Source organism: Lagenorhynchus albirostris, chromosome 13 (genome assembly GCF_949774975.1).
Source record: "Lagenorhynchus albirostris chromosome 13, mLagAlb1.1, whole genome shotgun sequence".
NCBI lineage: Eukaryota > Metazoa > Chordata > Mammalia > Artiodactyla > Delphinidae > Lagenorhynchus > Lagenorhynchus albirostris.
Genome location: NC_083107.1, coordinates 9,134,308 through 9,161,888, shown reverse-complemented (window position 1 = coordinate 9,161,888; position 27,581 = coordinate 9,134,308). Strand labels below are relative to the sequence as shown.

The 27,581-nt window shown below is 56.7% G+C and overlaps 2 protein-coding genes across 7 annotated transcripts in view; one reads left to right on the top strand and one right to left on the bottom strand.

The window, feature by feature from the left end:
- FER1L5 (fer-1 like family member 5) overlaps positions 1–19,475 on the top strand; it is a 48,355-nt gene extending 28,880 nt beyond the window's left edge. The window contains exons 20-53 of the mRNA XM_060170035.1: positions 1,041–1,165; positions 1,991–2,091; positions 2,813–2,990; positions 3,066–3,221; positions 4,153–4,284; positions 5,444–5,607; positions 5,937–6,051; positions 6,576–6,678; positions 7,223–7,401; positions 7,497–7,649; positions 7,893–8,037; positions 8,164–8,241; positions 9,127–9,308; positions 9,864–10,040; positions 10,363–10,452; positions 11,493–11,639; positions 11,720–11,882; positions 12,038–12,063; positions 12,843–12,893; positions 13,030–13,134; positions 13,451–13,570; positions 14,045–14,206; positions 14,446–14,537; positions 14,942–15,112; positions 15,324–15,472; positions 15,682–15,821; positions 16,983–17,071; positions 17,333–17,428; positions 17,596–17,737; positions 17,963–18,062; positions 18,138–18,331; positions 18,519–18,628; positions 18,918–19,065; positions 19,175–19,475. Of these exons, the coding sequence (XP_060026018.1) occupies positions 1,041–1,165; positions 1,991–2,091; positions 2,813–2,990; positions 3,066–3,221; positions 4,153–4,284; positions 5,444–5,607; positions 5,937–6,051; positions 6,576–6,678; positions 7,223–7,401; positions 7,497–7,649; positions 7,893–8,037; positions 8,164–8,241; positions 9,127–9,308; positions 9,864–10,040; positions 10,363–10,452; positions 11,493–11,639; positions 11,720–11,882; positions 12,038–12,063; positions 12,843–12,893; positions 13,030–13,134; positions 13,451–13,570; positions 14,045–14,206; positions 14,446–14,537; positions 14,942–15,112; positions 15,324–15,472; positions 15,682–15,821; positions 16,983–17,071; positions 17,333–17,428; positions 17,596–17,737; positions 17,963–18,062; positions 18,138–18,331; positions 18,519–18,628; positions 18,918–19,065; positions 19,175–19,309 (4,418 nt within the window). The 3' untranslated portion in view covers positions 19,310–19,475. The remainder of the gene's footprint in view (positions 1–1,040; positions 1,166–1,990; positions 2,092–2,812; positions 2,991–3,065; positions 3,222–4,152; positions 4,285–5,443; positions 5,608–5,936; positions 6,052–6,575; positions 6,679–7,222; positions 7,402–7,496; positions 7,650–7,892; positions 8,038–8,163; positions 8,242–9,126; positions 9,309–9,863; positions 10,041–10,362; positions 10,453–11,492; positions 11,640–11,719; positions 11,883–12,037; positions 12,064–12,842; positions 12,894–13,029; positions 13,135–13,450; positions 13,571–14,044; positions 14,207–14,445; positions 14,538–14,941; positions 15,113–15,323; positions 15,473–15,681; positions 15,822–16,982; positions 17,072–17,332; positions 17,429–17,595; positions 17,738–17,962; positions 18,063–18,137; positions 18,332–18,518; positions 18,629–18,917; positions 19,066–19,174) is intronic.
- A 1,054-nt stretch (positions 19,476–20,529) lies between these two features.
- LMAN2L (lectin, mannose binding 2 like) overlaps positions 20,530–27,581 on the bottom strand; it is a 39,664-nt gene continuing 32,612 nt past the window's right edge. For 4 of the 6 annotated variants that reach the window (XM_060170040.1, XM_060170041.1, XM_060170036.1 and 1 more), the window contains 5 exons: positions 27,221–27,253; positions 25,982–26,143; positions 25,617–25,731; positions 22,332–22,451; positions 20,530–22,002 (listed from right to left, as the gene is read on the bottom strand). In XM_060170040.1, coding sequence (XP_060026023.1) covers positions 21,860–22,002; positions 22,332–22,451; positions 25,617–25,731; positions 25,982–26,143; positions 27,221–27,253 — 573 coding nt within the window. In that variant the 3' untranslated portion in view covers positions 20,530–21,859. The remainder of the gene's footprint in view (positions 22,003–22,331; positions 22,452–25,616; positions 25,732–25,981; positions 26,144–27,220; positions 27,254–27,581) is intronic. The other 2 variants (XM_060170037.1, XM_060170039.1) reach the window with 2 other exon arrangements.

The following is a 27,581-nucleotide window of genomic DNA, read 5'->3' as shown; positions in this document are numbered from 1 at the left end:
ATGTCAACCCAGCAATACATCTCATAAAAAGAATCCCTTGGGAATTCCCTGGTGGTCCAGTGGTTAGGACTCCGCGCTTTCACTCTCATGGGACCGGGTTCGATCCCTGGTCGGGGAACAAAAATCCTGCAAGCCACACAGTGCGGCCAAAAAAAAAAAAGAGATTCCTTTATGCTTCTCCTAGCTTTCCCCCCCTCTTTTCTTTTTTTAAATAAATTTATTTATTATTTTATTTTTGGGCTGCGATGGGTCTTCGTTGAGGTGCGCGGGCTTCTCATTGCGGTGGCTTCTCTTGTTTCGGAGCACGGGCTCTAGAGCACAGGCTCAGTAGTTGTGGTGCACGGGCTCCGCGGCATGTGGGATCTTCCCGGGCCAGGGCTCGAACCCATGTCCCCTGCATTGGCAAGCGGATTCTTAACCACTGCACCACCAGGGAAGTCCCCCGCTCTTTTCAATAAGGATCATGGCCAGGAGACCCAGCCTGCCAAGCCCATCACTGGCTGTGTCCATGCTTACTCCTCTACCCCCCTCCTCTGCACGGCAGGCCCTTCATGTCAGATGTCTGCCTACGCCAACCAAACCCTGGGGTTCCCGAACACAGGACCCACTCCTCATGTGCCTACCCACCACCCAGAAGGAAGACCCTACCTCAGGGCAGGCCCCTGGCCTTGGCATCTTGCCTGAGTTAGGGGCACGGGCTCTGGAACTGAATGCCTGCTTTATACCACCTGGTTGTGCCACCACAGGGAAACTGCTTCCCATCACTAGCCTGGGGTTTCCCACCTATAAACTGGGGACTCGTAAGGCTGTGTGACACCGAGCACAGTGAATGCTCCGGCCAGCCGGCTGTGCTCATCAAAGCGCGTCCATCCTGGACTGGCCTGCAGCCCACCTTCCAGTAGGAGGAGTCTAGTAAGGATGCTTAGCAGATCCTAGAGGAATGAAGTAGCCCAAGAAAGGTCCTCTGAGGGGACACAGTGAGGGAACACTGTCCCTCAGACCTCCAGCCCCCACCCCCTGCTCGTGTCTCTGTGTCTCAGGGAACATCTACCATTATGTGCCCTGGTACAACACCAAGCCCGTCGTGGCCGTGACCTCCTACTGGGAGGACGTCAGCTTCCGCATGAACTGCCTCAACCTCCTCCAGTTCACTCGGGACCGCCTGGTGAGTGGTGTGGGGATGGGGGATGGGGTGGCGGTACAGGGAAGGACCCGGGTCATTGATGGGAGACTTGGGAAAATGAATCGCAGTCTTAGGAACCCGGTCACTCAGCTCTCTCATGCACTCCACACCAATTGAGACAGACGTACCAGACACAGGCACTGAAGACACAACGATGGGTAGACACAGTCTTCGCCAGCGGGGAAGTCGGATATGCAAATAGGCGGTACGCAGTGCAGTAAGGCTGCGGTGGAGATGCAGGAGAACCATGGGGGCAGAGAGATTGGGGTGGGAGAGATGAAGAGAGGAGAGTCAGAGGAGGTGTTCAAAAAGGAGATGACATTGGAGCAGAGTCTTGCTGGGGGTAGAGAAGGGAACGACAGGCAGAGCCATGGTGATAGGAAGTTCGGGGGTGGTGGGGGCCTGGAGGTGAGGTGGAAATAAGGCCAGGGAAGCTGGGAAGGGTCCGATCACAAAAGGTCTTCATGACTGTTAAGGAAGGAAGCCGCAGAGCAGTTTTAGGCAGGAGAGCCACCTGGTGCCCCCGCCTCAGATATGACTTTCTCGCACCGATAGAAGGGGAGCCCAGTGTCAGGGCCCTGTAACCTCTTCACCGTCCCACCCTGTCCTGGCTCCTTCCCGCCACCCATTGGGAGGGTGGGTGGGAATCCTAGCCTTGCAAGGGCGTGTGACAGCTTCGGACTGACATCCCCAGGTTACCCCTCAAATATCCCCAAGTCCTGGCTGAAACCATCTTGGGCCAATCAGCCCTGCAGCCTGTCCTGAGGGAGCCCCATGCTCACTTGCCACTTCTCTCCTGCTGGGCAGAAAGCCAATCTGGACACCCTGAAATCTATGAGGAATCCAAGGGACCCGGCTCTGCTCCCCCAGTGGGAGAAACTGCTGAGTGAGCTGATGGAGGACTGCAAGTAGGGGCGGTGGGCACCTCACCCGGGGCAGGGGCTGAGCCAGACCAGGCTCACACAGGGTCTGGGGGGCAGACAGGACCCTACAGAACAGCCCTCACCGCCACCCTTCCGCACCCCTGCCTCCACAGGAAATATGAGATCTGCGCAGATCTCTCCCCAAACCACAGAGCTGCCTCTCTCCCATTCAGGGACCCCCAAAATGGCCCTGACCTCCCCACCCATCACTGTTCCCCCCACACCCATGCCTGGGGCTCCTCCCAAACCAGCCTCCCCGTTGTCCAGACAAGCCCTGCACAGTCCCGGCCCGTACCTTTTCCCCTGCCGCTCCTTCTATCCACAAGGCCCTCTTTGGGGTCCTGCCTGTTCTGGAAGAGCCATTGTAAGGCTCCTCCTGGCCCGGCAGCCCACATGGATCCTCCCCACTCCCGCCCGGGTTTGGTTGGCCCCTGTCTCACAGCTCACACCTCTGTCCATGAGGAGGTCCTGAGCACGAGCCTGGCACACTGCAGGGGCTGGGAGGATGGGAAGGGGAAGGATGAGGACCCAGGGGCCAGGACCGCAGTGAGTGGGCTTCCTAAGGAGGGTGGGCAGGGCTCCCCGGGTCAGGCCAGCAGGCGCGGGGCAGGATCTTGGGTCTAGGAAGGGCACTGAGGCCGGGCGGGATGGTGAGCAAGGGACATGGAGAGAGACTCAGCCCCCACCCTCCCGGTCCTGGCCACAGGCGCCCACTGCCCTGCATGACTGATCAGCCCAAAGCAACCGACCTGGACAAGAAGAGGTGGCAGCTCCGCAGCCTCCTTCTGCAGGAGCTGGCCCGGAAGGCCAAGGAAGCCCAGCCCAGGGACATGGTGGCCACTGTGGAGGGCTGGCTGTACCGCCTCAACGCCGTGCTCCCCGAGGTGGGTGCTGGACACTCCGGCCGGGAGCGGGCCGTGGAGCCGGCCACGTCGGCCTGACGCTGTCCCGCCCGGCAGCCCCAGACAAACCTCCCGGACGTGATGATCTGGCTGATGTCCCGGGAGCAGCGAGTGGCCTATGCACAGGTGCCCGCCCACACCATCCTGTTCTCCCCGACCGGGGCCCGGCACTCCGGCAGGTTCTGTGGGAAGACACAGACCCTCTTCCTGCAGGTGGGGAGGCCAGGGGTCCTCAGGGGAGGAGAGGGCCTAGGACGTCCCAAGGGAGAAGCCCTGAACCCCCCCACCCCGGGCAGCCCCCATGAGCCTCCCAAGGGCATGCCCGCTTCCTCTCTGTCAGGCCCTTTACCAGGTGAAATGGGGTTTAAACAGTTCTCCAGAGGAAGGCGGGGGCCTGGGACCATCAGCATGTGGCCGACACCAAGTCCACGCCACCCATGACTATTCCTCCAATTTGTCCCCTCCATCATCTGATGCTTCACTTGGTCCTGTCCCTGTCCTGTCTCTCCTGGACCACGACTGGCTGCTAGCTACATATTTAATACCTATAAGGTTTGGTTGCCAGCCCCTCATATCAGACACAATCCATAAATAAGGCTGACTGACCACAAGTCCCCTGCCCTGAAGACAGCCCTGGGAGGCAGGTGGGGGACACTGCCTCCGTCTCGGAGACGTCCCTGGCTCCCCACTGCCCTTTCCGCCATGGTGGAAGGGCCCACCTGAGTCCTTCTCATCCTGCAAGAATCACTGAGACTTGAATCCTGGCTCTACCACTCACTGGCTTGTGTGAGCCGGAGCCAACTCCTGAGCGTGTCTGGCCTCAGCCTGCTCCTCTGTGAAATGGGCCTGGCGATAATGATGCCCGCCTTGTGGTGGTGTGTGAGGATCAGAGCACTTAGCTCGTTGCCTGGCGCATAGCAAGCATCGTTGTCAATGGCCCCATCAGCACCAGTCCTCCCTGGAGCATTCCCAGGTTCCCCAGCGGCACCCGTACCGGCCTCTGTTATGGCCATCACCCAGCTCAGTGTGAGGCCCCTGCTCCCAGGGCCCAGGGTGAAGGGGCAGGTGTGTGTGCCCCCCCTCACCCGCACCCCTGCCCCTGGGGGCCTGCACCCCCGTGGTTGCTGACCTACCTCCGGCTCAGTACCCAGAGGGTGAAGGAAAGAAGGACACGCTCCCGGCCCAGCTCCGGGTCTGCATGTGGCTCGGCAACGTGACCGACAGCAAGGACCTGCAGCTGCTCCGCCAGGGCGAAGTGGTCGTGTCCGCGGAGACGGTGAGCGGGGCCCCGGGTGGGGCCGGCGGGAGGGTGACCCGGCAACAGCCCAGCTCCGAAGGTGGAGATGAACATCACTGGCAGAATCTGAGAACCGTGAAAGGGGCTCGAGAGAGGTGGCAGAAACTAAAGAGGTCCCCTGTTGACAAGCCGTAGGCTGCGGTGACAGGAGCGCAGCTCAATGGTCCCCTGGGGCTGGTCACTCTCACCCAGACGGAGGTTTATGGGGAGTTTCTCCCAATTCGTTCAGGGTGTGTGAGGTGAGCCAGGCTCCGACTGCTTGCAGGGGGTCTCGTCCATCATCAGCGTGACAGCCCGGGACCCCTGCCGACCCCGGCTGGGTCCTGCAGGCCAGCCTGGTGGTCCCGGGGAGGCGGAGGCCTGGGACAGTCAGAGGGGCCGGAAATGAGGCATGTTCCCTTAGAACCGTAAACCCAGGAGGTGTGTGAGCAGCCGGCCAGAGGCCGCTCTGTAATCAGAGGAGGGGAGGACATGGCTCAGGAGAAGGTCCTGAGAACAGAAGAGAAATAAGTTTTGAGTTTCGGGCTTTTTAACTTACTTTGTCAAAACATTTTCATGGTTCCTAAGTTGCATGTTGTGGATAGATTGTAGAACTTGAGGTGCTGAGACAGAGAGGGATTTAGGATGAGTGCGTGCCCAGAAGGGGAATGTGGAAGAAAGGTCCAGAGGCAGCAAAGACAGGGCAGTGGTGGAGCAGGACCAGGTTCCCCAGGGTCGGCAGTGACACGGGGTGGACAGGTCACATCCCAGGCACCACCAGGCTCTAACACAGGCATCCACCCCACTCCACTCCTCGAGAGCTGAGCCGCCTGGGGTAGCGGTGACCTTTGAGCCTCAGTCTCCTCAACTGTGAAATGGGAGTGTGCGGCTGAAAGGGGTTAGTTCATGTAACGCCCTTGGCATGGGCCCAGCCACAGTGAGCACTTGACGAGTGGCAGCTGCCTGTGCTGACTGGCGGCGGGGCGGAGCCGTCCCATTACAAGCGACAACGCAGCTCCTGCCCCCGGGCAGGCGCCGCATGGCCCTCTGCCTGACTACCACATTTCTGGGAGGTGCTTACAGCCCAGAGTGGGGGGCCTAGGGCCAGTGCTGGGCATGCTGGGCGTGGCAGCAGGCACTGATGGACTCCCCTCCCCAGTACGAGAACGAGGCCAAGTATAAGGACCAGTGGGGACAGCAGTGGCTGCAGCACTGCCCCAGCTTCTCGGACGTCATGGGGCACAAGGCCCTCCCCAAGGAAGATTTCAAGGAGCCCCATGGATGGCACTGGCAGGGGCCATGGACAGTGGAACCTCAGCGGAGGTAAGGCTGGGTGGGATGTGGGACCCGGAGCCTGTGAGCCCCTGGACAGGCAGCAGTGGAGCTGACGCCGCTTCTTACCCAGGAGGGCCAGTAGGCAGCAGCCCAGAGAGGCGGGCACACAGCCACTGCAGCCTGGTTCCGGGGGCTGGGGTGCATAGGACAGGGGGACCTGCCCGCCACCCTACCTTGCATGCCAGGCCCCGCTGCCCAGCCTTGCCCAGAGCAGGTGGGGCTGCCAGGTATGGCAGTGCTCAGCCAACAGAGGAGGACCCCAGGGGCCTGTAAGCTCAGGGAGATATGCTGGGAACTTGGGGTCTCACTGCCCCCAGGCTCCTCCTGGACACAGACATCAACAAGAGCCAGGTGCTGGAGGAGGTGTACGAGAACCAGTGCCGAGACGCCACGGGGGCCTGGGGGCCTGCCGCCATCCCCAACACAGACGTGGTGAGCAGGGGGCGCGGGGGGGCCAGCGATTCAACCAGGGGGGCACCTTGGAAGCTGGGGTGTCTGAGTGGAAAGAGCACTGGATCAGGCGTCACCAACTGAGCCCTGCTCCCTGGTGTGACCTTGGGTGAGCGCTGATGGGGTTTGTATCCCAAGGTGGTGGGGAGAGGTGCCCTAAATGGGACTGGAAGGACGACAGAGTGGGCACCTTTCGTTCCCCCTTTCGAAGGTGGCGCTTTTACCCAGAATTCAAAGTTCAGTAAGGAACTGAACTTTGAATTTTGTTTCTTTTTTTCTGGCTGCACCGCGCGGCACGCGGGATCTTAGTTCCCCAACCAGGGATCGAACCTGGGCCTCCAGCCGTGGAAGCGCGGAGCCCTAACCACTAGACCACAGGGGCATTCCCGAATTTTGTTTCATTTTTCACGAACTTAAATTTAAGGAGCCCCAGGAGGCTGGAGGCCACGATGGCTGCAGTAGGCGAGCAACACGGCCCTTGGCCCACCCTCTCTGTGCACCCACAGAACGGAGAACCCGTGGAGGCCCGGGAGAATGTGAAGTGTCCCCAAGGCTGGCACGTGAAGAAGAACTGGGCTGTGGAGCTGAACCACGCGGTGGACAGTGAAGGTCAGTCCTCTGGGCAGCGGCTAAGGGCGGCAGGGCCTGGAACTGAAAGTAGCCAGGCTGTCGGGTGGGGTAGGCCTGCGTTCCTGGGGGGCCTCAGTCTCCGGAGAGCAGGGCCTCCACCCTTGCCACAGACGTGGGCCCCAGCTTTGAGACAGGGCAGGTGCTAAGCGCCTCCCGAGCACGTGAACTGGGGTCGCGTCCAGAGCCTGGTTCACCCCAGGTGGCTCCAGGGAAGGGGCGGTGGGCTGGGAGTCGGAAGACCTGGGCTCAAGATGCAGCCTCTGCTACTTACGGGCTGTGTGACCTTGTGCGGGTCCCAGGACGCCTGTGAGCCTCACCTTCCTTGTCTGTAAGATGGGCAGTTGAGCCCAGGCCACCGGGTGATGCAGTGTGACCACACCTTCCTTTGTGGCCGGAGAGACCTGGACGTGAGGGACAGCACTGCCCCCTCGGCCTGCCCTTCCAGGGCTTATCTCTCAGGCCTGTCCGAGCCCCCGAGCCTGTGGGCCCCTGGGCACCCACGGGCTGTATCCTGGTCCCTCAGGCTGGGAGTACGGAGTGGGCATCCCGCCCTCGGGGCTGCCCCAGGTCTGGAACTCGGTGGAGAAGACCTACTACTCCTGCCGCCGCCGGCGCTGGGCGCGCGTGCGCTACCGGGACCACGGGAGGCTGAGCCACGAGCAGGAGACCCTGTCCTTCCTGCAGCTGGTGAGGCGCCGCCTGGTCAGGGACCTGGCGGGACCATGGATGGGACCCACCCTTGGCCAGGTGAGAGGGTGACTCTGCTCCCCCCGCAGCACCACCCCAGCCTGGCTGAGGACGAGGAAGGCTGGGAGTATGGCGTCTTCGGTTCCAAGTTCCACCTGAACCCTCAGCCCCAGAGCCAGTTCCGCCGCCGCCGCTGGCGCCGCAGGCTGGCCCCCAACAAGGTCAAGGGCATTGCATCCATATTCCTCCTGGAGGGATCCTTGGTAAAGCCCCAGTGGGCTAGGTGTCTCTTCCCTGCAACCCCACCTCCGGAGCCAGGGCCCCCTGGTGCGCCAGGCAGACGGAGACGCCCCGTGTGGCCAGATGCACTGACCACTGCAGGTGGGGGGACCTGGGCCCCGGAACCACATCCTCAGGCTTTGGATGGGGAGAAGGGTGACCTGGGCCTGGGCTGGGGGAGGCAGGAAAGGCACCTATGAGCCTCAGGGAGTCTGTCCTGGGCACAGAGTCTAGATATGAAACAGCAAGCTAAGAGGGAAGCGGACGTGGTGTCGTCGACACGGAGACTGGACAGAATCAGGAGCTCCTGGAGGGCTCCCCCAGAGATCACCCAGCCACCCAACCTGCCCTTCATCTACTGCATCTTCAACAGTGAGCATTCAATTGAGAGTCGGCTTGGGTGGCCCCGGAGACACCCAGCACCTGAGGGCAGGGAGCAGGGGGCATGGGGTGGGGATCCCGGGGACGGGTGGCGGACACAGCTCCTCTCTTACCCAGAGCCCCACTACTACCAGCTCTTCTGCTACATCTACCAGGCCCGGAACCTGATGTCTAACCACATCCAGACATTCCAGGGTAGGCGTGGGCACCTCTTCTCCCCCAGCCCCTCCATGTGGCCATCCAGCAGTATAAAGGATGTGGCGAGGAGGGGGTGACACACATGCAGACCCCTGCCCCCAGCAGCTCATGGCCCTGGTTTGGGGAAGAGACACAAGAACAAGGAATACAAGGTGGGACCGCTCTTGTGGTGTGTCCCCAACACTGTGGAATCAAGACAGGGAGGCTTCATCCCACTGGAGGCCACTTAGCTGAGCCTTGAAGAGGAAGGAGGAGTTTGCTGGGCCTTGACAAGGAAGAGGGAGGATGAGACACAAAGGCGAGAGAGAGGATGACATGCTTGGGAACCACTTGTTCCTTGTGCTGGACAGAAGATGAGGGGTGGGGAGGAGGGGTGGCAATTTCTAGCCCTGTGTGGAGGCCCCATGGGAGGTTTCAGGTGAGTCACGTGCTCCTGCCTTGGGCTGGCAGTGGCCCTGTTTGTTGGGAGCCAGACTGTTGGACAAGGGTCTGAGCCGGGGCAGTGGATGTCTGCTGGGAGCTGTGTCCACTGGGCATCAGCACCCTCGTCGAGAGGGTCGTGTGATGTTCCTTGATGCCAAGGCCACTTGCTGATGCTGTGAGGGCAGCCACGTGTAGCCTGGTCCCCAGAACCCCTCCAGAGGAGCCGCCGGGCCCTCCGCGTCTGTGACGGCTAGGCCCCAACCATGATGGTATAAGGGGCCTCTAGCTATAAGCCCATGTGCTCTGTGGCTTACTCTCAGGTGGCCTTCTGGGGAGCTGGAGTGGCTGTGGCTGTCTGGCCTGAGCCTCCCCGGGTACCCAGTCCGGTGGCGGCAGCAGCCAGAAGAGGGGAGAGCCTCACTCGGCAGCTCAAAGGCACAGCTCTCCTTCCACCCACAGCGCCCTTCATTCGGTTGGTCTTCTTGAACCACAGCCAGTGTACCCAAACCCTGAAGAGCTCTGCAGCCCCTACGTGGGCCCAGACGCTCATCTTCCAGCACCTCCTCCTGTACGAGAACCCCCAGGACACCAAAGAGAGCCCACCATTCGTGGTGTTGGAACTGTGGCAGCGGGACCCCCAGGTAAGGTGGGCTGGGCTGGGCAGAGCTCTGAGAAGTTTTTAATGTATTTTTTTGGCCGTGCCATGCGGCATGCCGGATCTTAGTTCCCAGACCAGGGATTGAACCTGTGCCCACTGCAGTGGAAGCACAGAGTCCTAACCACCGAACCGCCAGGGAATTCCGTGAGGAGCTTTTATTTTATTTGATTTTTTTGCGGTACATGGGCCTCTCACTGTTGTGGCCTCTCCCGTTGTGGCCTCTCCCGTTGCGGAGCACAGGCTCCGGATGCGCAGGCTCAGCGGCCATGGCTCACGGGCCCAGCCGCTCCACGGCATGTGGGATCTTCCCGGACCGGGGCACGAACCCGTGTCCCCTGCATCGGCAGGCGGACTCTCAACCACTGCGCCACCAGGGAACCCAGGAGCTTTTATTTTAGAGGAGAATATTCGGAAAGTGCTCCAGCGGGACCTGATTCGCAGAGCACATCGCATTGATCCTAGAGTTGTCAGAATCCCAGGAGGAGCCAGACCCCGCCAGCCTGGCCTCCATGTTTTGTGAACTTCCCCTTCCCTCCAGGGCAATGAGAGCTTGTGGGGATGGAGCATGTGGTCACCGGTGGTCTGGCTGGATGTCCGAAAACGGATCCTGCCCCCCATGAGGTGGCACCCCCTTGTAAAAGGGTTGGAGGAGGAAGAGGGCGAGATCTTGGCGTCCTGTGAGCTGATCCTCGAGACTGAGGTGCTGGGAGAGAGGGCCCGGCTGGGAGTGTGGTGCCCAGCGCCCTCACCCTGCCCCACTCCCCTGCCACATGTCCCCACAGCCAGCGGCCCCCAACCGCAGCCCCTCAGCAAAGTCCTGGGGCCTGGGAACCAGAACACTGGGCTGGGAGGTGCCGGCCTGCCCAACCTCTCCCTAACTCCCCTGCCAGCTTCTGCCCACAGGGCTCCGGGGCCGCCGCAGTTGAGCCTCTTAGGGTCCTGCTTGCGTGTGTGGCGGGGCGGGGGACAGTAGGACCAGCGCAACAGGGCCTCAGGCTCCCTGCTCTCCAACCTCACCCCTTCAGAGCCTCAGACAGCAGCTGCCACTCTTAAGTGTTCCCTGGAAGAGTGGGATCTACATCCTCCCCAAGAGCATCCAGCCCACGCTAAGGAAAATGGCTATTGAGGTGACGACACGTGGAGCAGGGCGGGTGGGCAGGGCGCAAGCCACCCCCAGAGCAGCCGAGCACCACGGTGCGCTCTCTGCTGACCCTCTTGGGCCTTCTGCCTACCTGCTCCAAAGCTTGGACCCCGAGAAGATACCATGTGAGAGATGGAGGGAGACAGGAGAGAAATGAAGTTCTGATAGAACATTTAAAAGTATTTTCATGCAAACCTCTGCAGTGGGTCGTAGACAAAGGGCTTTAGCAACCATTACCTACAGATGTAAGCCTCATGAGGCCCCTGTGCAAAAAGTAGGGACGACCTTCCAGAGACGGAAATTCAGGCTCTGAGAGACAACACATCCACGCACAGTGACACAGGGGCTCAGTGGCAGCGCCAGGGTTTAGGCCCGGCCCTGCCTGACTCCAAATGCCAGGATGTTTCTCACCTCTTCTGAAAGTAGCATGGAGGCGCCCAGGTCAGAACCTACGCGCCCTGCGGCAAAGAGCGGAAGATGGTCAGGTCCTCCCCTCACTGGAGCCAAGATCAGACCACCTGGCTGGTTTCCACTCTGGCCCTGAGGCGGCCCAATGAGTAGGGTGTGGACAGCTCCTGGGGTACCCAGTGTTTGTCCGTTGAGAGTGAGACCCCAGGGTGCTGGCTCGCTGACTGGCCATGGAGTTCTGTGGGATCCAGGTCAGCCACGAGCTGGACGGCACCGAGGTGCCCAAGAACCCCGGGGCACTCCAGCTGCTGCGGGCCTGGGAGGCAGCCGGCAGCGGGAGGTAACCCCTGAGAGAGATGATTAGAGGCCAGATGGGCAGCGGGGGAGGAAGGGCAATACCTAATGGGCACCTCCCTTGTGGAGGAGCGATGACAGCGTCCAGGCCTGGAGGACTCACCCCTCACAGGACAGGAGGACTGGGTGGGCCTTCGGACTCTGCCTTCACCCAGCCTCGTGCCCTGGCCCTGCAGGCCCCCTGGGGCCCCACTGCTCCCAGGCCAGGACCCCATCAGAGGGGCCGCCTGCCCCTCCCCCCACCCTCCCTCTCTGTTCTGGCAGATGCTGGTCTGGGGCCTTCGGAACATGAAGCAGGTGCGTTCACCCCGGCTCCTGGTAGAATGCTGGGAAGAGTCCGTGCAGACAGAGCCCATCAGGGACTTCCAGACCAATCCCAACTTCACCCAGTCAACCCTCTTCCTCACACTGGTGAGAAGGCCTTGGGCCAGGGCTGGGGCAGCCCCGGCTCGTGGGAAGCCTCACGCCCTGGCCTCTCCCTGGGGCTGCAGTACATGCCTACGGATGAGGCCTTCGCGCTGCCCCTGGTGCTGAAGGTGGTGGACAACCAGGACTTCGGCCAGGAGACCGTGGTGGGTCAGGCCAACGTTGACTCCCTACAGCCCTACCTCTGTGACCCGTGGGCTCAGGACTACATGCCCCCACGGCCTCCAAGTACGGCCCTTTCTCCTTGCCCCTCCCCAGACCTCACCAACACGCTGGCACTGGGAGTGGCCAAGGCCCTGGCTGTCCTGCTGGGTTGGTGGCCCTCCCCTCCCCCCCCACTTCTCCCTTCTCCTGAGACTCATGACTGCGCTTTCTCCACGCAGTGCTGTCTGTGAAGAAGTACCAGGAGGTGAGTAAAGGGCTGGAGGCCCCATGCCATTTAGAGGAAACAGCCCTTGTGTCTGAGGAGGGTACAGATTAAACAGAGTTCCGATATCCGCGCCCCCAGCGTGAGGCCTACTTGTTCACGGGAACTCGAAAGCAGTGATCTCAACCTGGACTGCACATTAGAAATGCCCGAGAGTTTTAAAAATCCTGAGGGACTTCCCTGGCGGTCCAGTAGTTAGGACTCCGCGCTTCCACTGCAGGGGGCATGGGTTCGATCCCTGGCCGGGGAGCTAAGACCCCACGTGCTGCACAGCCCGCCCCCCCCCCAAAATGGTTTCTGACCAGTTGCTGGGGGTAGGAACCAGAAGCAGCAATTATTTTATTCAAGCCCAAACCACCTACGCCCCACCCCCGCCCCAGGTGATTCCAGTGTTTCCAAAGTTCAGAACTGCTGCTCTAGAGCAGCACCTGTCAACCTCGAACGCACAGGAATCCTTTGGCATCTGGAGCAAAAGCAGACTCAGCTTCAGGAGGCCTGGGGTGGGGCCTGAGGCTCTGAACTTCTGAGCCTTTCCAGAGTTAAGTGTGGAGCTGTGGGCAATGAGAACCGAGAACTAACCTGACCCTCCTTCTCAGCCCCAGTCCTATGTCTGAGGATCCCTGAATTAAAAAGCCTCTGTGAAGGGCAAGGGAGCCAGGGCAGGAAGCCGTGGCCTCGAACCCCTTCTGAGCTCGGAAGTCAGAGGCGGTGGGCGGACCGGGCGGCCCGGCCTTGCCTAGCTCACCGCCATCATTTTTCAGCTCCTAGGTTACCTTTATGAAAAGTTCTGGTTCAAGTCCAGCAACGCTGAGGTGACGTAGGCTCAGCCCCGGGGAATAAGGAACAAGTCCAGGCAGCTCAGGGAGGTGGGGCAGCATGACTCCGGGCAGAGGAAGGCCACGGTGCCTTCTCCCCGAGGGCCAAAATGCCCCTCCTCCTCACTGCCAGGATGAACACGACCAGGAAGTGGACTGGTGGAGCAAGCTGTTCTGGGCCACAGGAGATGCTCCCCTGTCCCTAAAGTACAAGTACAAAGAGTATCACACCCTGAAGGTTTGCAGGCCCCTACGACGGGAGACTGATGAAGGATGGAGAAAATCTGCGGGGAGAGGCCAACAAACCCAGCCCCGAGTCCTTGGGGAACCACCAAGTCGGGGGGTGGCTTCCTTTTCACAAGACTCCTGGCCACGCCGCCACAGGCCACACCCTTTCAGGAACCAGGGCTGCCCACCAGCAGCAGCTCTGCTGACCCCGGGGCAGATGCTCTGGGGCGAGACCTGGGTGGCCCATCAACCCCGATCCTAGGAATGGTCCCCTCAAGCCCTGGCCAGCTCCCCCCGCCAGCCGGGTCGCACACGCCCTCCCACAGGTATACGACTGCGAGCTGGAGGCCGTGCCAGCCTTCCAGGGCCTGCAGGACTTCTGCCAGACCTTCAGGCTCTACCAAGAAAGGCCCAAGCTGGACAGCCCTGTGGTAGGGGAGTTCAAGGTGCGTGTCCCAGCCCTGCCTAGCTGCACCTGTCACCTCGTGCCCCTTCTGTCCGGGGAAGACTCTGACAGGAGCGCTGGTTCTATACGCTCGGCATGAGGATGGGGCACGGAGGGCTTGACAGTCTTGGGAGTGGGGGGCAGAGACTGACCTCTGCAGGGACTCAGGGTGGCCTCCCCCAACTCAGGAAGGGCGAGGGCTTCTCAGTCCCAGCTCGGGCCTGTGCTGCTCTCGGAGGCCCTAGAGCCTTCGAAAACAAGTGCGGACCCCAAGGGATGGGTGGGGGTGGAACGAGACCTCCCTTCAGCGGAAAACACCACCGTGGTCCCCGTAGAGCATCTCTGCGGCACATGTCCCTACCCGTCCTCACGGGTTTCATCCCTGCCACCCTCAACACAGACCAGGGGTACCTCCTGGAGGGCTCTACAGAGCCAGGCCAGAGGCCAATACCTTCCCTCCCCAACACACACACAGGGCCAATTCCGTGTCTACCCCTTTCCTGAGAATCCAGACACCCCCAAGCCCCCTCGCCAGTTCCTGCCTTGGCCTAAGAAAGAGGACTTCCCTCAGCAGTGCTTGGTGCGGGTGTACGTGGTGCGAGCAGCCAACCTGCAGCCCCAAGACACCAACGGCCTGGTAACGAGCAGCCCTGAACCGCAGCGCTCGTCTTCCCCAGCCCCCAGCCCGGGCACCCCTCTCACCTCACCCTACACCCCAGCATCCCGGAGCTCCCTCAGGCGGACACCCAGACTGCCAACTTCCCACAGGCCCCATCTGGTACAAGGGGCTCCTTTCTGCCCCACTCCCGCCCTCCCTGACCAACCTGGGCTGACTCTGCATTTCCCGTCCTTTTCTCACGTCTATCTGAACCCCAGTGTGACCCTTATGTGATCCTGAAACTGGGAAAGACAAAGCTTGGCAACCGGGACAAGTACCAGCCCAACACTCTGGACCCCATCTTTGGCGTGTGAGATGCCCCAACGCACCCGACCCCACGTCCCCGCTCCCTGTGCCGGGAGCAGTTCTAGAAGGCAGAGAACTCTCACGTTCCTTTCTAGCCTCCACGTTCCTAGCACAGTGTCCAACAGACAGAAGATGCATTGATGGGCAGCCCAGCTCTCCCCTCCCCCCTCAACCACTTTGCCTGGGAAGGGAGCTCAGAGTCCCACACCCCAGGCCTGTCCAAAGTTACTCCCAGCCACGACTGAGGGATGGCTATTGGCGGACAAGAGCCATCCCAGGCTCTGCTCTCCAAATTCACCAGGGCCAAACAGGGGGTAGAGCACGGGCACGTGTGGTTGGGATGCTGGAGAGGGAGCTGTGTAGATAACATGGTCCTCGGTCTCTGTGTCTCCAACACCCTCACCCAAGGATGTTTGAAATGAGCTGCACCATCCCCCTGGAGAAGGACCTAGAGATCCAGCTGTATGACTTTGACCTATTTTCACCCGATGATAAGATTGGAACCACAGTCATTGACCTTGAAAACCGACTCCTGTCTGGCTTTGGAGCTCGTTGTGGGCTCTCCAAATCCTACTGCCAGTAAGCGTGGACCTGAACCAGGGCAAGGGAGCACGGGGTGGGGGGGTGGTGGTGGAAGAGTAAGCCCACGGCTCCCCTCAAAGACGCCTGCATCCCAGGCTGGGGAACCAGGGCCCGCACCTGTCTGCACCCCTGCTCCCAGCACTGGTCAGCCTGCAGCTCGAAGCAGAGGCTTCTCCAGGACTCAGATCTCCCCACCTTTTCCCCACAGGTCAGGGCCCTTTAGGTGGCGGGATCAGATGCCCCCAAGCCTGCTCTTGGAACACCATGCCAGGCAGAAAGGACTGCCTCCGCCTCTGTTCAGCCCTGAGGATGACTCTGTGTTTTACAATGGGAAAAAATTCAGACTGCAAAGCTTTGGTGAGAAGCACAGCACACTGCCAGAAAGCACAGAGCTGGGCCTCTGCGACAAGTGGGGCTACAGGATGGAGGAGCTGCCCGCCTCCCCTTCTCGCCTGTAACGGATAACCAAGTCCACTGCCCAGGCTGAGGGTGGAGAAGGGGCCTACGTGGGAGACGGGAAGGCTAATGACCTCGTGATCCCCTCCTTCCATCCCCCTCCAATCTAGAGCTGAAGCCCCCTACTGCTCGCTTTTTGGGATCTAAGAAAGAACGCCTTGCGCTGTACCTCCTGCACACCCAGGGACTGGTACCTGAGCACGTGGAGACCCGCACGCTGTACAGCGACAGCCAGCCGGGCATCGACCAGGTATGAGACTGGAGGGGCTGGATCAGGAGGTGGGGAAGCCCACCCATCCAGGACAAGAGGGGAAGGAGAGGCCGGGCACCCACAGATGTACGTGAAAAGAAGACAAGCACATTCTGTGCATGTTAATAAGCAAGAAGTCGCAGTGGTGTCTCTTAGAATGGAGAAGTTCAGAGCTGGAAAAGTCACCAACAAGAAACCGAGGCCCCGTGTCAGCTGTGGAAGTGCTTCGGGGCCTTCCCCGCCGGTGCCAGCACTGCCTTAGTCCCCCGAGGAGGGTTAAGGAGGTAGCACCCGGGGTCAGAGTGCAGGCGCCACAGCCCCGGCTTGGCTGTTAAGTGCAGGCTGTGTTTTCTCCACGGCAAGGAACCCCTAACAGGAGGAATAAAAATCCCCACAGGCACCCTAATTATCCCCTACCCTCCAGCCACCAGAACGGCTCACCTCATTCTCCAAATCTCTCAAGCTGATAGCACATTCTAGATACAAAGTTCTCTACTGAGCACTTTTTAAAACCATCCTCATTAAACCTGTTTTCTCATTAAATGGGGCCAATTTCAAAAGAATAAACCTAGGTCACATGGTTTAAAGGAATCTGTCTTCCACTGTTGGTAGTCCTACCCTCTTAACTCTTTTGTCTCCCCTTTTCTCACCAGCTTCAACCCTTCTCTCCTAGACCCCTGTGCTTTGTGGATAGCTTGACATCCTTAGGATGTGGTTCCACAACATAAAATGACCTGGAGATCACCTAGTTTACTCTTACTCAGGGCCACTAAGGTGGCTAATAATTGCAGCCCCAATCCCATTCTGGAGCGCCATCCAGAGAGGCTGTCCAGCAGGACCTGTTAAATGGCATCAACCCTCCAGACCCCGGTTACACTTGACATCCGTGCGCCACAGCCATCAGCCTCGTAGCCATCCTATGCTCCCAGCCTTACTGCACTATTCTCCCAGCCAAAAAAAGAAACAAGTGGAAGCTGAGGGGCGGTGTGCTGACTTCCGGTCTGAAGTCCATCCCACCTCCCAGATGCCTCGATACCCCACCACTCGGTGTTGGAAACACAGCCTCAGCAGACCTAGAAGCTGAGACAGGGCCCCCCCCAGACCAGGATGCGGAGAACGGGGGCTGGCCAACCCCAGCCAGCGAATTCATCTCCACTCTAGGGAAAGGTGCAAATGTGGGTGGACATCTTCCCCAAGAAGCTTGGTCCTCCTGGCCCCCCATTCAACATTGGGCCCAGAAAGCCTAGGAGGTGAGTGACACCCATCTCCCGAGCAACTGTACCACTCGGTGTGGCCTTCCCAGCGTGCGGAGCACCAGTGGGCTCCAACACTGAGTCACGGTGATTCTTTTCCTCTGTTGGGAAACTGGGGAGCCTCCTTTCCCTGTGGTCCCCCAAACGCAGCACGACTTGGGTAGGCACGGAGGGCAGCCTCCCAGGCCTCTCTTCCCTCACCGAGGTTGCAGCTGGGGAGCTATTCCTCAGCAAAGCCTCAGAGAACAGTGGCTACAGGTATGAGCTGCGCTGCATTATCTGGAAAACTGCCCACATGGACCTGAAGGAAAACAGTTTAAGTACCGAGAGGATGAGCGACATCTATGTCAAAGGGTGAGGGAGAGGAGCGGGGCTCCGTCAAGAGTGCCCTCAGACTTGCCCAGTTCTGTCTCTCCATTTCCACCCGTGCCTGGCGTCTACTGGGCAGCCCTCCTCCCAGGGTTCCAGCTAGGGGTGGGGACAATCCGAGTGAACCCCAGGTGAGTGGACTTTGGCCCCAGGTGGTTATTCGGGCTGGAGAAGGACATGCAGAAGACAGATGTCCACTACCACTCCCTGACGGGGGAGGGCATCTTCAATTGGCGGTTCATCTTCACCTTGGACTACCTGGCAGCAGAGCAAGCGTGCGTCTTGAGTCAGAAGGTAACAGGCCCAGGAGCGGGATGCACTCCTACCTCTCCCCTCAGAGCCTGCGAGCTGCACCAAGACACTTGGAATGTGGCCTTGGGTGGAACCACTCCCCGCTCCCCCTCGCCCACTTTCTCCTCCTCCTCAATGGTCCATCACTGCTGGGTGATGGGCTGCTAAGTGGCCAAAGGAACTCTCAGAGGAGACAGGCCGGAAATACGCTCTCCTGCCATCCTCCAGGACTACATATGGAGCCTGGACCCCACGGTGATGAAGTTCCCAGCCCGGCTCATCATCCAGATCTGGGACAATAACATCATCTCCGCGGATGACTTCCTGGGTGAGATCCTGGCACAGGGCCCGCGACCACAGGACAGGGAGCTCCTTTTTGCTGACGGCATTTCTCTGGGCTCAGGGGTCCTGGAGCTGGATTTGTCTGACATGCCCCTCCCGGCCCGGCACGCCAAGCTATGCTCCATCAGGATGATGGATGCTGACCCCAAGCGGCCTCACTTCCTCCAGTACAAGCACTGCTCCCTCTTTAAGATGAAGACTGTAAGCGGCTGGTGGCCTTGCCAGGTCCTCGATGGCGGCAAATGGCGCTTGTCGGTAGGCGCTGGGGAAGGTGCCTATTGCCTAGGACAGGGCTGACTACTGTGCCGCGTAACTTGGCTCTGACAGACCCTGGGGGCCTGAGCTAAATCCCTTTCCCTTTCTGGACCCTGGGAAGAGGACTTTAAAACTATCCTTGCTCCTGCCGTCTGAGCTCAGCTCCCACCACCCATGGTGTTTCTAGGGTAAAGTGAAGATGACCCTGGAGATTTTGACAGAGAAGGAAGCCTTAATCAAGGCAGCAGGAAGAGGCCAGTCGGAACCCAACCAATACCCTACACTCCATCCTCCCCTGTAAGGGTCCTGCAGGGCAAAGGCACCAAGCCTCTTCCTCGTTCACAAAGCTGAGCTGCGGGGCCTAGCAGTCTGTATGGGGTGGTGACCAGGGAAGGAGGCTGACAAGTAAAGAGGGATAATTACCGCCCCCCACCTCCCCACTCCGGCTCAATCGGGGAGAACAGCTGGGGACGGGGGAGGGCAGAAGCAGAAGTTGCTTTTTTAAAATGAAAGACCTTTGCTCTGGATTGCTTGACCTGAAGTTTCCCTCTGCCCTCCATTCTCTGCCATCTCTGCTCCTGGACAGACGCACCCATACCTTGCTCATGTGGTTTCGGTCACCCGTTACAAGGTTCATCCATGTTTTCTGGAAACGCTACCGCTTCAAAATCATAGCCATCTCAATCATCCTGCTTATAGGGCTTCTGCTGTTCAACTTTATCTATTCAGCTCCGGTGAGTGACAACCTTGGAGACAGGGGAAAAGGCACAGCTGCTCTCGGGATGACCCAAGAGAGAGCCCTCAGGTTGCTACTTCAGGCGAACTCTTATCTATTCTCTCTAGAACTATTTGGCCATGAGCTGGGTCAAGCCTGAACTTCGGCTGAGCGCTCCCATTCAAATATACGCCAATATCATCAATTCACTAAACACCAGCAACGCCAACTCTTCCAACCTCACCACTCCCATCAGAACCTGAAATCTACAACAGGCCATAAGCTGAAACTCCTCCAGGGACACATAAATCACCTGTGAGCTATTTTCCCAGAACTTCCAGCCCCACCAGACTAATTCCCCGCAGTGTCTGCCAGGCTTTTCTCCTGCCCATCCACAGCACTACCCTTGGGCTTCCTACCAGTTCCTTGTTTCCGGGGTCTAGGGATATTCTGACCATTCTGTTCAGACCACTTCCAACAAGAAGGGCAGAGTTGTAATTTTCCACTGAAATAAACAACTTTTGTAATGGAGTCACCCTGTAATTTGGGGGGGGGTTTCACAACACCATGAAAGGCTGAAAACGCCAGGCTCTCAGACAAGACTCACAAGGATGGGGATGATGTCACCCTTACGCACCTCCTCGAGTCTCCAGGGACTCTTCCACTCTAAGAGGCCCTGACGTCACAGGAAAACAGAAGGCAAGGAAGGGCACCTGTGAGGAAAGGTGGCTCACGCGGGGTAAGCAGCCGGCCGAGGCCACCGCTCTCACCCCTCACGTGACCAGGTGGCCCCCTCCTCTGGGACGCAGCTGGGACTCCAGCGCCCAGAACGACCTTCGGCCCCACTCATGACGGGAAGCATGTTTCTAGAACAAAAGGGGAGAGCCAGAGCAGAACCTACCACGCTAGTCAGATTGTTTCCTTGCACCACACACTGCTCTGAGGCTGGCCCGGGTGGGGGGACTGCATTTCACGTCTTCCCCGCCCTCTTCACAGAGCCTCAAGGACCTCATAAGCTAGAATCACACAAAAGCCACAAGTGTGACGATCTCCACGCTGAGCTGCCCCTCCTGCACCCCTGCCCGGGCCAGCTCACGAGCCCACCGGTGTCCTCCCACTGCAGGGGTCTAGCCAACCTCCCCCGGAACTCAAAAACACAGAACAGCCATTTGCTTTCTCAGTTCCACCTGGTCCGAAAGCCAAGCCCGGGGCCCCAGCTGACCCTCTGTCACTCTGGAGCCGCTCTGCCATGGGGGGAGGTCAGGAGGGTCCCACTGTCATCCCACCTGCACGAGGGCACTACCGCCTATGGGAAGGATACAAGAAAGCTGAGGACAACAGAAACCCACAGCCAGGCAAGGTAACCCTCCTTTCCTTCAGGGCTGAGCAGAGGGCTTTCCCAACCCAGAAGGCAGGGCAAGCGTGGATGGCTTACGGCTCAGCCAAACCCACCCGTAAAAGGAAGGCCACTCAGAAGTTCACGTTTGGTTTCCATCAGCCATGTTAAGACTTTCCCTCAGGCTACAGAAGCACAGAGCTAGGAGAGCTCAGAGTCCAAGCCCTCCAGGGAGCCTCCGGCCTGTTAGCAATGGAATCACAGGGCAGACAGGTGAGCAGCACGTGACCCCTCATCAGGTAAGGCAGTGGAATCAGGGCTGACCCACAGAGGACACTCAGGCTCGGCTGCTCAAATGACAATGAACTCTTCCAGGCACAGATGCCGGGGGTCTACTGCTTCCAGATTTACAACAACCATTCCTTATCCATTAAGAAAGAGAAGCCAGGTTTCCTCTTTGGGGAGTATCCAAGCTCAGGCTATAAGAACAAAGTTTCCTTACATTTTGAACACTCTAAGTAGGCTTCCAAAAATTATGATGAACACAAGACATGCAGCTAAGCAGGCTCCAGAGAGTCCAGAAACATCTCCACGTGGTCAGATCATGTGACAGGTGTTGCTTTCGGTGTCAAAAAGTGGAGCAGTCAGTTTCACAGTTAGTCCCACTGCATCCGTGACGTCTCCCAAGCTTCTCTTGACCTGCACACCAGCTTTCAGCCAAACCTGGCTGAGGGCCTAAAGGGACCTAATTGGGAGGGTCATGACCACACCAACAGAACCAAGATCACCCGCAAGAACAAAGGCTAGAGCCGTGAGCCCCAGCAGAATGCCCCCTCCCTACGGCCACCTAATGAGGGTCAGTGAAACTCAAGTTTGCTGTGTAGCCCCAGGCAGAGAGAGGCAGCCAGATGTCTTTTCCAGCTCAGGTTGCATCTGCAGAGGACAATGAATGGAGGGGAGGAAGGCAAGGCAGGGAAGAAGTTTCCATCCAGATTTCCAAGGAAAGCTCCTCAGGTGGAGAGAGGCTTAGACAAAAAGCAAAAACCAGTGGACAGATGGCTGGAAGGTATGAGGAGTTATCAGTTTTCTAGTCTTTGCAGATTTAAGAATGAAGTACGAGGGTCCTCTGAGCCCAACAACAAGGCAGCCTGGGCTATGACACTCTTTCCGGTGGTTTTGGCATCATGACAGCCTATGTTCTCTCCATCCCTCTTCGCTCCCAAGTGGCAGGACTGCGGGGAAAGGCACATCACAGCAGCATTGCCCAGGGGGGTGGGCTTCCTGATCCAGAGTTAGACGTCCTCATGGGTGACCATGGGAACGCAGCGTCCCTGCACTCAAAGCTCCAGTGACAGAACCGAGTCCTTGACCAGCTGCTGGAGACGAGAGAAGACCCGCCTGGCTATGTGCTCAGGCCAGTGCCTGCTCCTCCCATACTCCTGGGTGACAGTCACAGAGGTCGTGATCGCAGGAGGGCTCAGTAGAAGCGCTTTCGGCTCTGGTCCTGCCATTTGTTGTAGAGTATGAGCCCAATGACAATGGCAAATACGGAAAACACCAAAGAGAAAAAGACGATGAGAAAGAGGGCCAGGCCACTCAGGGGCGGCAGCGGGGCTGTCACTAAGAAAGCAAGAGAGAAGCAAGTCAGAATGAGGGAGCCCGCCCGGTGGGAAGGGCCAACCAACAAGCTATCGAGTCCCCATTTCTGGGAGCTAGAGCTCAGACTCTCCCTTTCCGGATGCCGCAATTTAAAACCTAACAGCCCACAGTCTGCTCATCTGTAACACAGAGACAAGCGAGAAAGCAGGGGCAAGTGCTCCAAGTGCTTCGGAGAAGAACCCCGAAAACAGGCAGCCCCGCCCAGCTGTACTGCATGTCACCCCAGACCCCCACAGCCCTCAGCCTCCTCACTGGCCATGGGGCCTTTCCCCAGGATCCCCCGTGCTCACTCTCGGGCAGTTTCATGTTGTCCACCGAGGGCAGGAACACATCTCGATGCAGCTTCTCCTCTTCTGGGGTTCTCTCCACCGTCAGCTCAAACAACTTCAGGGAAATGACATCATGGTTGTCTAAAGAAAAAGAGAACAAGGATTACTCAAGCCACCCTGAACAGAATGTCTTGGTTCAAGCTTCTAATCCACAGCTAACAAAGTGACCTGAAAAAAAATAACTGAAACTTGTTTCTCATCTAAAAATAAGGACAAAGAACAGGGAATATTCTACATTATCCTGCATTTATAGTTTTTATCAACAAGCATGCATTACCTATATAATTTTAAAATTTAGAGAGGGACTTCCCTGGTGGTCCAGTGGTAAAGAATCCGCCTTCCAATGCAGGGGACGCGAGTTCGATCCCTGGTCGGGGAACTACAATCCCGCATGCCTCGGGGCAACTAAGCCCACGGCACCTCAAGTAGAGAGCCGGCGTGCTGCAAACTACAGAGCCCACGTGCTCTGGAGCTGCGGTGCCACAACTGCAGAGCTCACATGCCCTGGAGCCCGCGCACAACTAGAGAGAAAACCCGCACTCCACAACTAGAGAGAGAGAAGCCCGCGTGCCACAACGAAAGATCCTGCATGCTGCAATGAAGATCCCGCGAGCCACAACTAAGACCCGACGCAGCCATAAATAAATAAATAAATAAAATATATAAAAAAAGGAAAGTCAATGTTATAAAAATAAATAAATAAAAATAAAATAAAATTTAGAGACGATACAAGAACTAACCCCCAATCACACGTAAAACCTTCTAGTGAAAGGAGACACAGTAGCCCCACAGCTTCCCTTTAACATGGACAACACACACAAGCAAGACAGGAGAGGGCCTCACAGCAGCTGTTTAACGGGCCATGAGCAGGGCACAGCTATTGGCCTGGAACACACTTCCCTTCTGGACTGTGCCTAATTCTTTGCAGTAACTGTGACCCTGAATCTCACTATTAATTACCAGAGAAGGATGAAGAAGTTAGGGACTCAATTTTTTCTCTCCTTTTTTAAAGTAACATTATAAATTCAGACAGTCAAACATACTTGACGCGTCTCAATACACTGAAGTTGTATCTCTTACTGAAGCTCAACCCAACCCAAGTTTATCCAGTGGGAGCCTACTGAAGTTGGCTCCCAAGTCCTTTTACACGAACCCAGAAGTTTTTGGTATCTTCCTTGCTTTTCTAGGAAGTTTTCAGCCTGTATTTCCTACCTTAGACCCGGCATTAGCCATTTCCCCAAGAAGCTCCTGTTCCCGTTAGTATTGGTATTTGTACTAAGAGACCACAAATATGGGTGCTAGGGGTGCTCACTGCTACTAGGTTGGTTTTTGCAGACCGGATTTCTTGCCATCTCTATTATTAGGATGGCATTTATAGCTGCTTGGACTCTCAGAATCTTTAGCAGACCCCCAGGTAAAAAAACTGGATTTACCTTCAATTAGAAAAAATGTTTTCTCTGCCAGGACTGAGATTAAACCATGGCACAGGATAAAGAACCACAGTGATGCTCCTCACAATGTAGGGGCATCAAAGGCTGGGACAGCTGTGATGTGTCCTTTCTCAGCAGTTTCCAATAATCCACAGCAAAACAAGTTAAGATGTTAACAAGAAAGACCTTAATAGAAAGACGCAATTTGTATTTAGGGGTATCCTACAGGTGGAGAACATGGATGTACTAACCTAGGCATTATTGCCAAGAACTTAGAACAAAGGACTCCTTAGGATAAACAAAAAATTACTCTTTGGCCATTTCCAACAGTTGGGAACAACTTCCCACTGACAAGTACAAGAGGAGGTTAACTGAGCAGGTCCCAGAAGCCTGCAAGCTCACAGGAAACTTGTGGACAGGGATACCTCTTTCAACTTGAGTCATATAACAAGATTCCATAGCAAAGATCTCCAGCCTGTGCCTCCCCTTCCCTGTGCCAAGGTAAGATGTCCCACAGTTCTGGCCTACCTGCACAGTATTTAGAACTGGCTGCCAAAATTAATCTCTTATAAGTGACAGGAAGCAGATCAATGGTTGCCTGGACGCAAGATAAGGGAGGAATCCTGCAAAGGGGCATAAGAGAACTTTTCCCTGATGGAAACATTCTGTATCTTGACTGGGATGGTGGTTATAATATGTAAATATTTGTCAAATCTCTTCACACTATATACTTCTGTTATGTGGAAAGCATATCTCAATAAGGTTGATTTTTTAAAAATAATTAGTTGCCAGGATTTACAAAATCAGATTTCATTAAAAAAATCCAGATTTCCAGCTTCTCTTGAAAAACTAGAAGACATGGCCTCATTGAGCCCACATTTTCTATTGGCAACAACGGCTGAAACTGAGTGGATGCTGCCCATTTCAGATGGGTATTTGCCTTTCTTTCTTGCCAGAAGAAAGTTCTACTTCATCCTAGCTTCACTCATAATACATTATATCAAAAGAACCAAAAGTTTAATTCTTTACCTCTTCTGAAAAGACGTTATGATTGATGCTAAAGCCAAGGGAGAGAATAAGCACATAAAAGAAGCTTCTAATCGGAAACAAGTAGGAAGAAAATCCAGAGGAGAGAGAACAGTAGAAAAGCCCGGTACTGCTAACGCCACATAAGTCAAGGAAGGCAGGGGTTTCAGAGCAATTGGTCAAACAAGCTGAAGAGAGGACCAACAGCAAGCACACAGAACAGCGAAGAAACAGAAGAGCTTTTGCAAAACTACTTGTGCTAATAGCATGGCAGAGACATAGGCCTGAGTGCAGCATTTACCATGGGGGTAAATCTACAGAGGTGGATGTCTTAGAAACGCAAGCATCTGCACACACAACACATTCAAAAGTCTGAGCACAAAGGAGAGTCTGGGGGTCGGAAGAGGGAGGGCAGAGTCAAGGAAAAGCTTTGTTAAGAGAAAGGGAACTAAGCACATTAGGTGAAAGGACAGGAACCTGGCTATAAAAAGAGGCACAAGAAATAGGAAAGCACAGAACTCAAAACACAGGCTGGAAGAGCTGGCTTGATGTAGAGGCAAACACTGCTTTCCATTAGCACCAAACATCTCCCGAAGACAACTGTGCTAGATAACCGCCGGCCTGGGCTTTTAAGGGATCTGGACACAAGAGTGCAGGAAGATAAGCGCTCACAGGGCACTTGTTTGCCAGAGTTCTGCATGGCTGGCTCTCCCCTCTGAGAAGCCTCACCCAGGCTGCCTATCGAGATGTGACCTCAGTTAGGGCAAGTAAGGAACGCACATGGCAGTACCTGAGAGATCCCCAGTGATGGAGGAGGTGCCGAAGTAGTAGCCCCGGGGCAGACGGACACCGGGCACCTCTATGCAGTCCCTCCACTCATGCTTGCCATCGATGTCCATCATTATCTAGAATAAAAAGAAGAGATAGGGCTTCCCTGGTGGCGCAGTGGTTGAGAGTCCGCCTGCCAATGCAGGGGACACGGGTTCGTGCCCCGGTCCGGGAAGATCCCACATGCCACAGAGCGGCTAGGCCCGCAACAGTGAGAGGCCGACGTACCGCAAAAAATAAAAATAAAAAAGTGATAAATCAGGGCCAGGCCACGGAAGTGGGAGCGAGACAGCCCGTATCGCCAACAGGTCCAGAACAGGGACTCACCGTCAAATGCCTCTTGACATAGCGAATCACAAGGAAGGTGTCATAATGGAGATTGCGGACAATGGCCGTACAGCCCCCCAGCTCTGTAGGCCGCCCGTCCCGCTCGTGATCATAGCTGAGGGAGCCATTGTTCACCATGGCTGAGATGTAGGGGAAAACCCGCTGGGAAAGCAGGGAAGGAAAAGCAGAGAATGGTGAGGAAGTACTCTTAGGAACACCTGTGCAAACAGCATCAGGAATTCTGCACATAAAGCTGAGGTCCTCACAGCAGACCAGACAACCACTCTGTCGCATCACTAGCAGCCCCCAAGAATCCACACTGAGATGGTCACTCGAGGGACATGGCCCAGAGGTGACTGACCTCTCTACCTGCCTTCAGGAATCCTCCTTGCACCCATTTGGGGTGGATCTGGAATGGCCCCTCTGACACTCTGGAGTCTGACTGGAATCCTCCCAAAGATCGCCATTTGGCACTTATAGTCTACACAAGACTGTTGTTTTTCTTCGTGTGTGTGTGTGTGTGTGTGTAATGGCCATGTAAACTTCTTGAAGAGAAAAATCATTTATTATGCCTCTCTGCATGTGTCCACCTTAGCTCCATCCCTTCCCCCCCAGGGCAAGTATTTTGCACACAGAGGTATTCTGAAAATACCTGTTCAATCAGGGAAATCTTTCCATTCAGGATAGCACCTTTCAAATTCTAAAATTCTATAAGCATATGATGTTAAATGGGTCAGGACTCAGAAAGGGCAGTGCCAGAACCAGGCTGCAAGGTGGTGTTCTCCGGCCACAGATGACTATTCTTCGTCAAAAGACCACCCAGCCCATTTAAGCTTCACCACACATAACTTCTCCCACTAATACTCAGGGCAAGGTTCTCCCACTGAAAGTTTCCTCATATGCCACCCATTTTCCCACCTACTTCAGAGGTCCTCTCTCTCCAATAGACTCGTGGAGCAAATTCTTCCCTAGAAATAATGAGCTAACCATTCCAGAACAAGCCCAGTGCTAAGGCAGTGCAGAGAGGCAGGGGGATGAAAGGACAGGAAACATGAGACATGCCACTTCTTTGGTGAGTCCCTCATTGTCCGAAACAATCCACATGCAAGGTAAAGATGCAGTCAAAATCGGAGACTGGTGACTCCTGAGACAACAGCCACACGGATTCTAAACAGTAGCAAATGTTGGATGGACACATAGGGAGTACGGGATGGCCATGGTGGGTCAAGAACTGAGTACCTGGACTCCGGGAGAATATCGTCTCTTCTGGGCCTGAGAGGGTCCAGCAGGTTATTATAAAAACAAGAGAGGGCACAGAAGACAGGAGACCAAGTCAGAAAGAAACAGCCATGGAAGAGCTATGACCCAGCTGTGGTGGATGAGCAAACCAGTCTAAATCCCCAAACAGAATTTTAGGGTCCATGGAAGGCACTTCGCAAGTCTTCATACCCCTCAAAACTACAGGCAAAACTATATGCACAGGTGTTTGTACATTTTCTAAGGAGAGGGTCTGCTGCTATCATCAGATTCTCAAAGGGGTCCACTAGGAAGACCCCTCTAACCCACGTGGGGTTCTGAAACTCTCCGAAACTTTATAAAA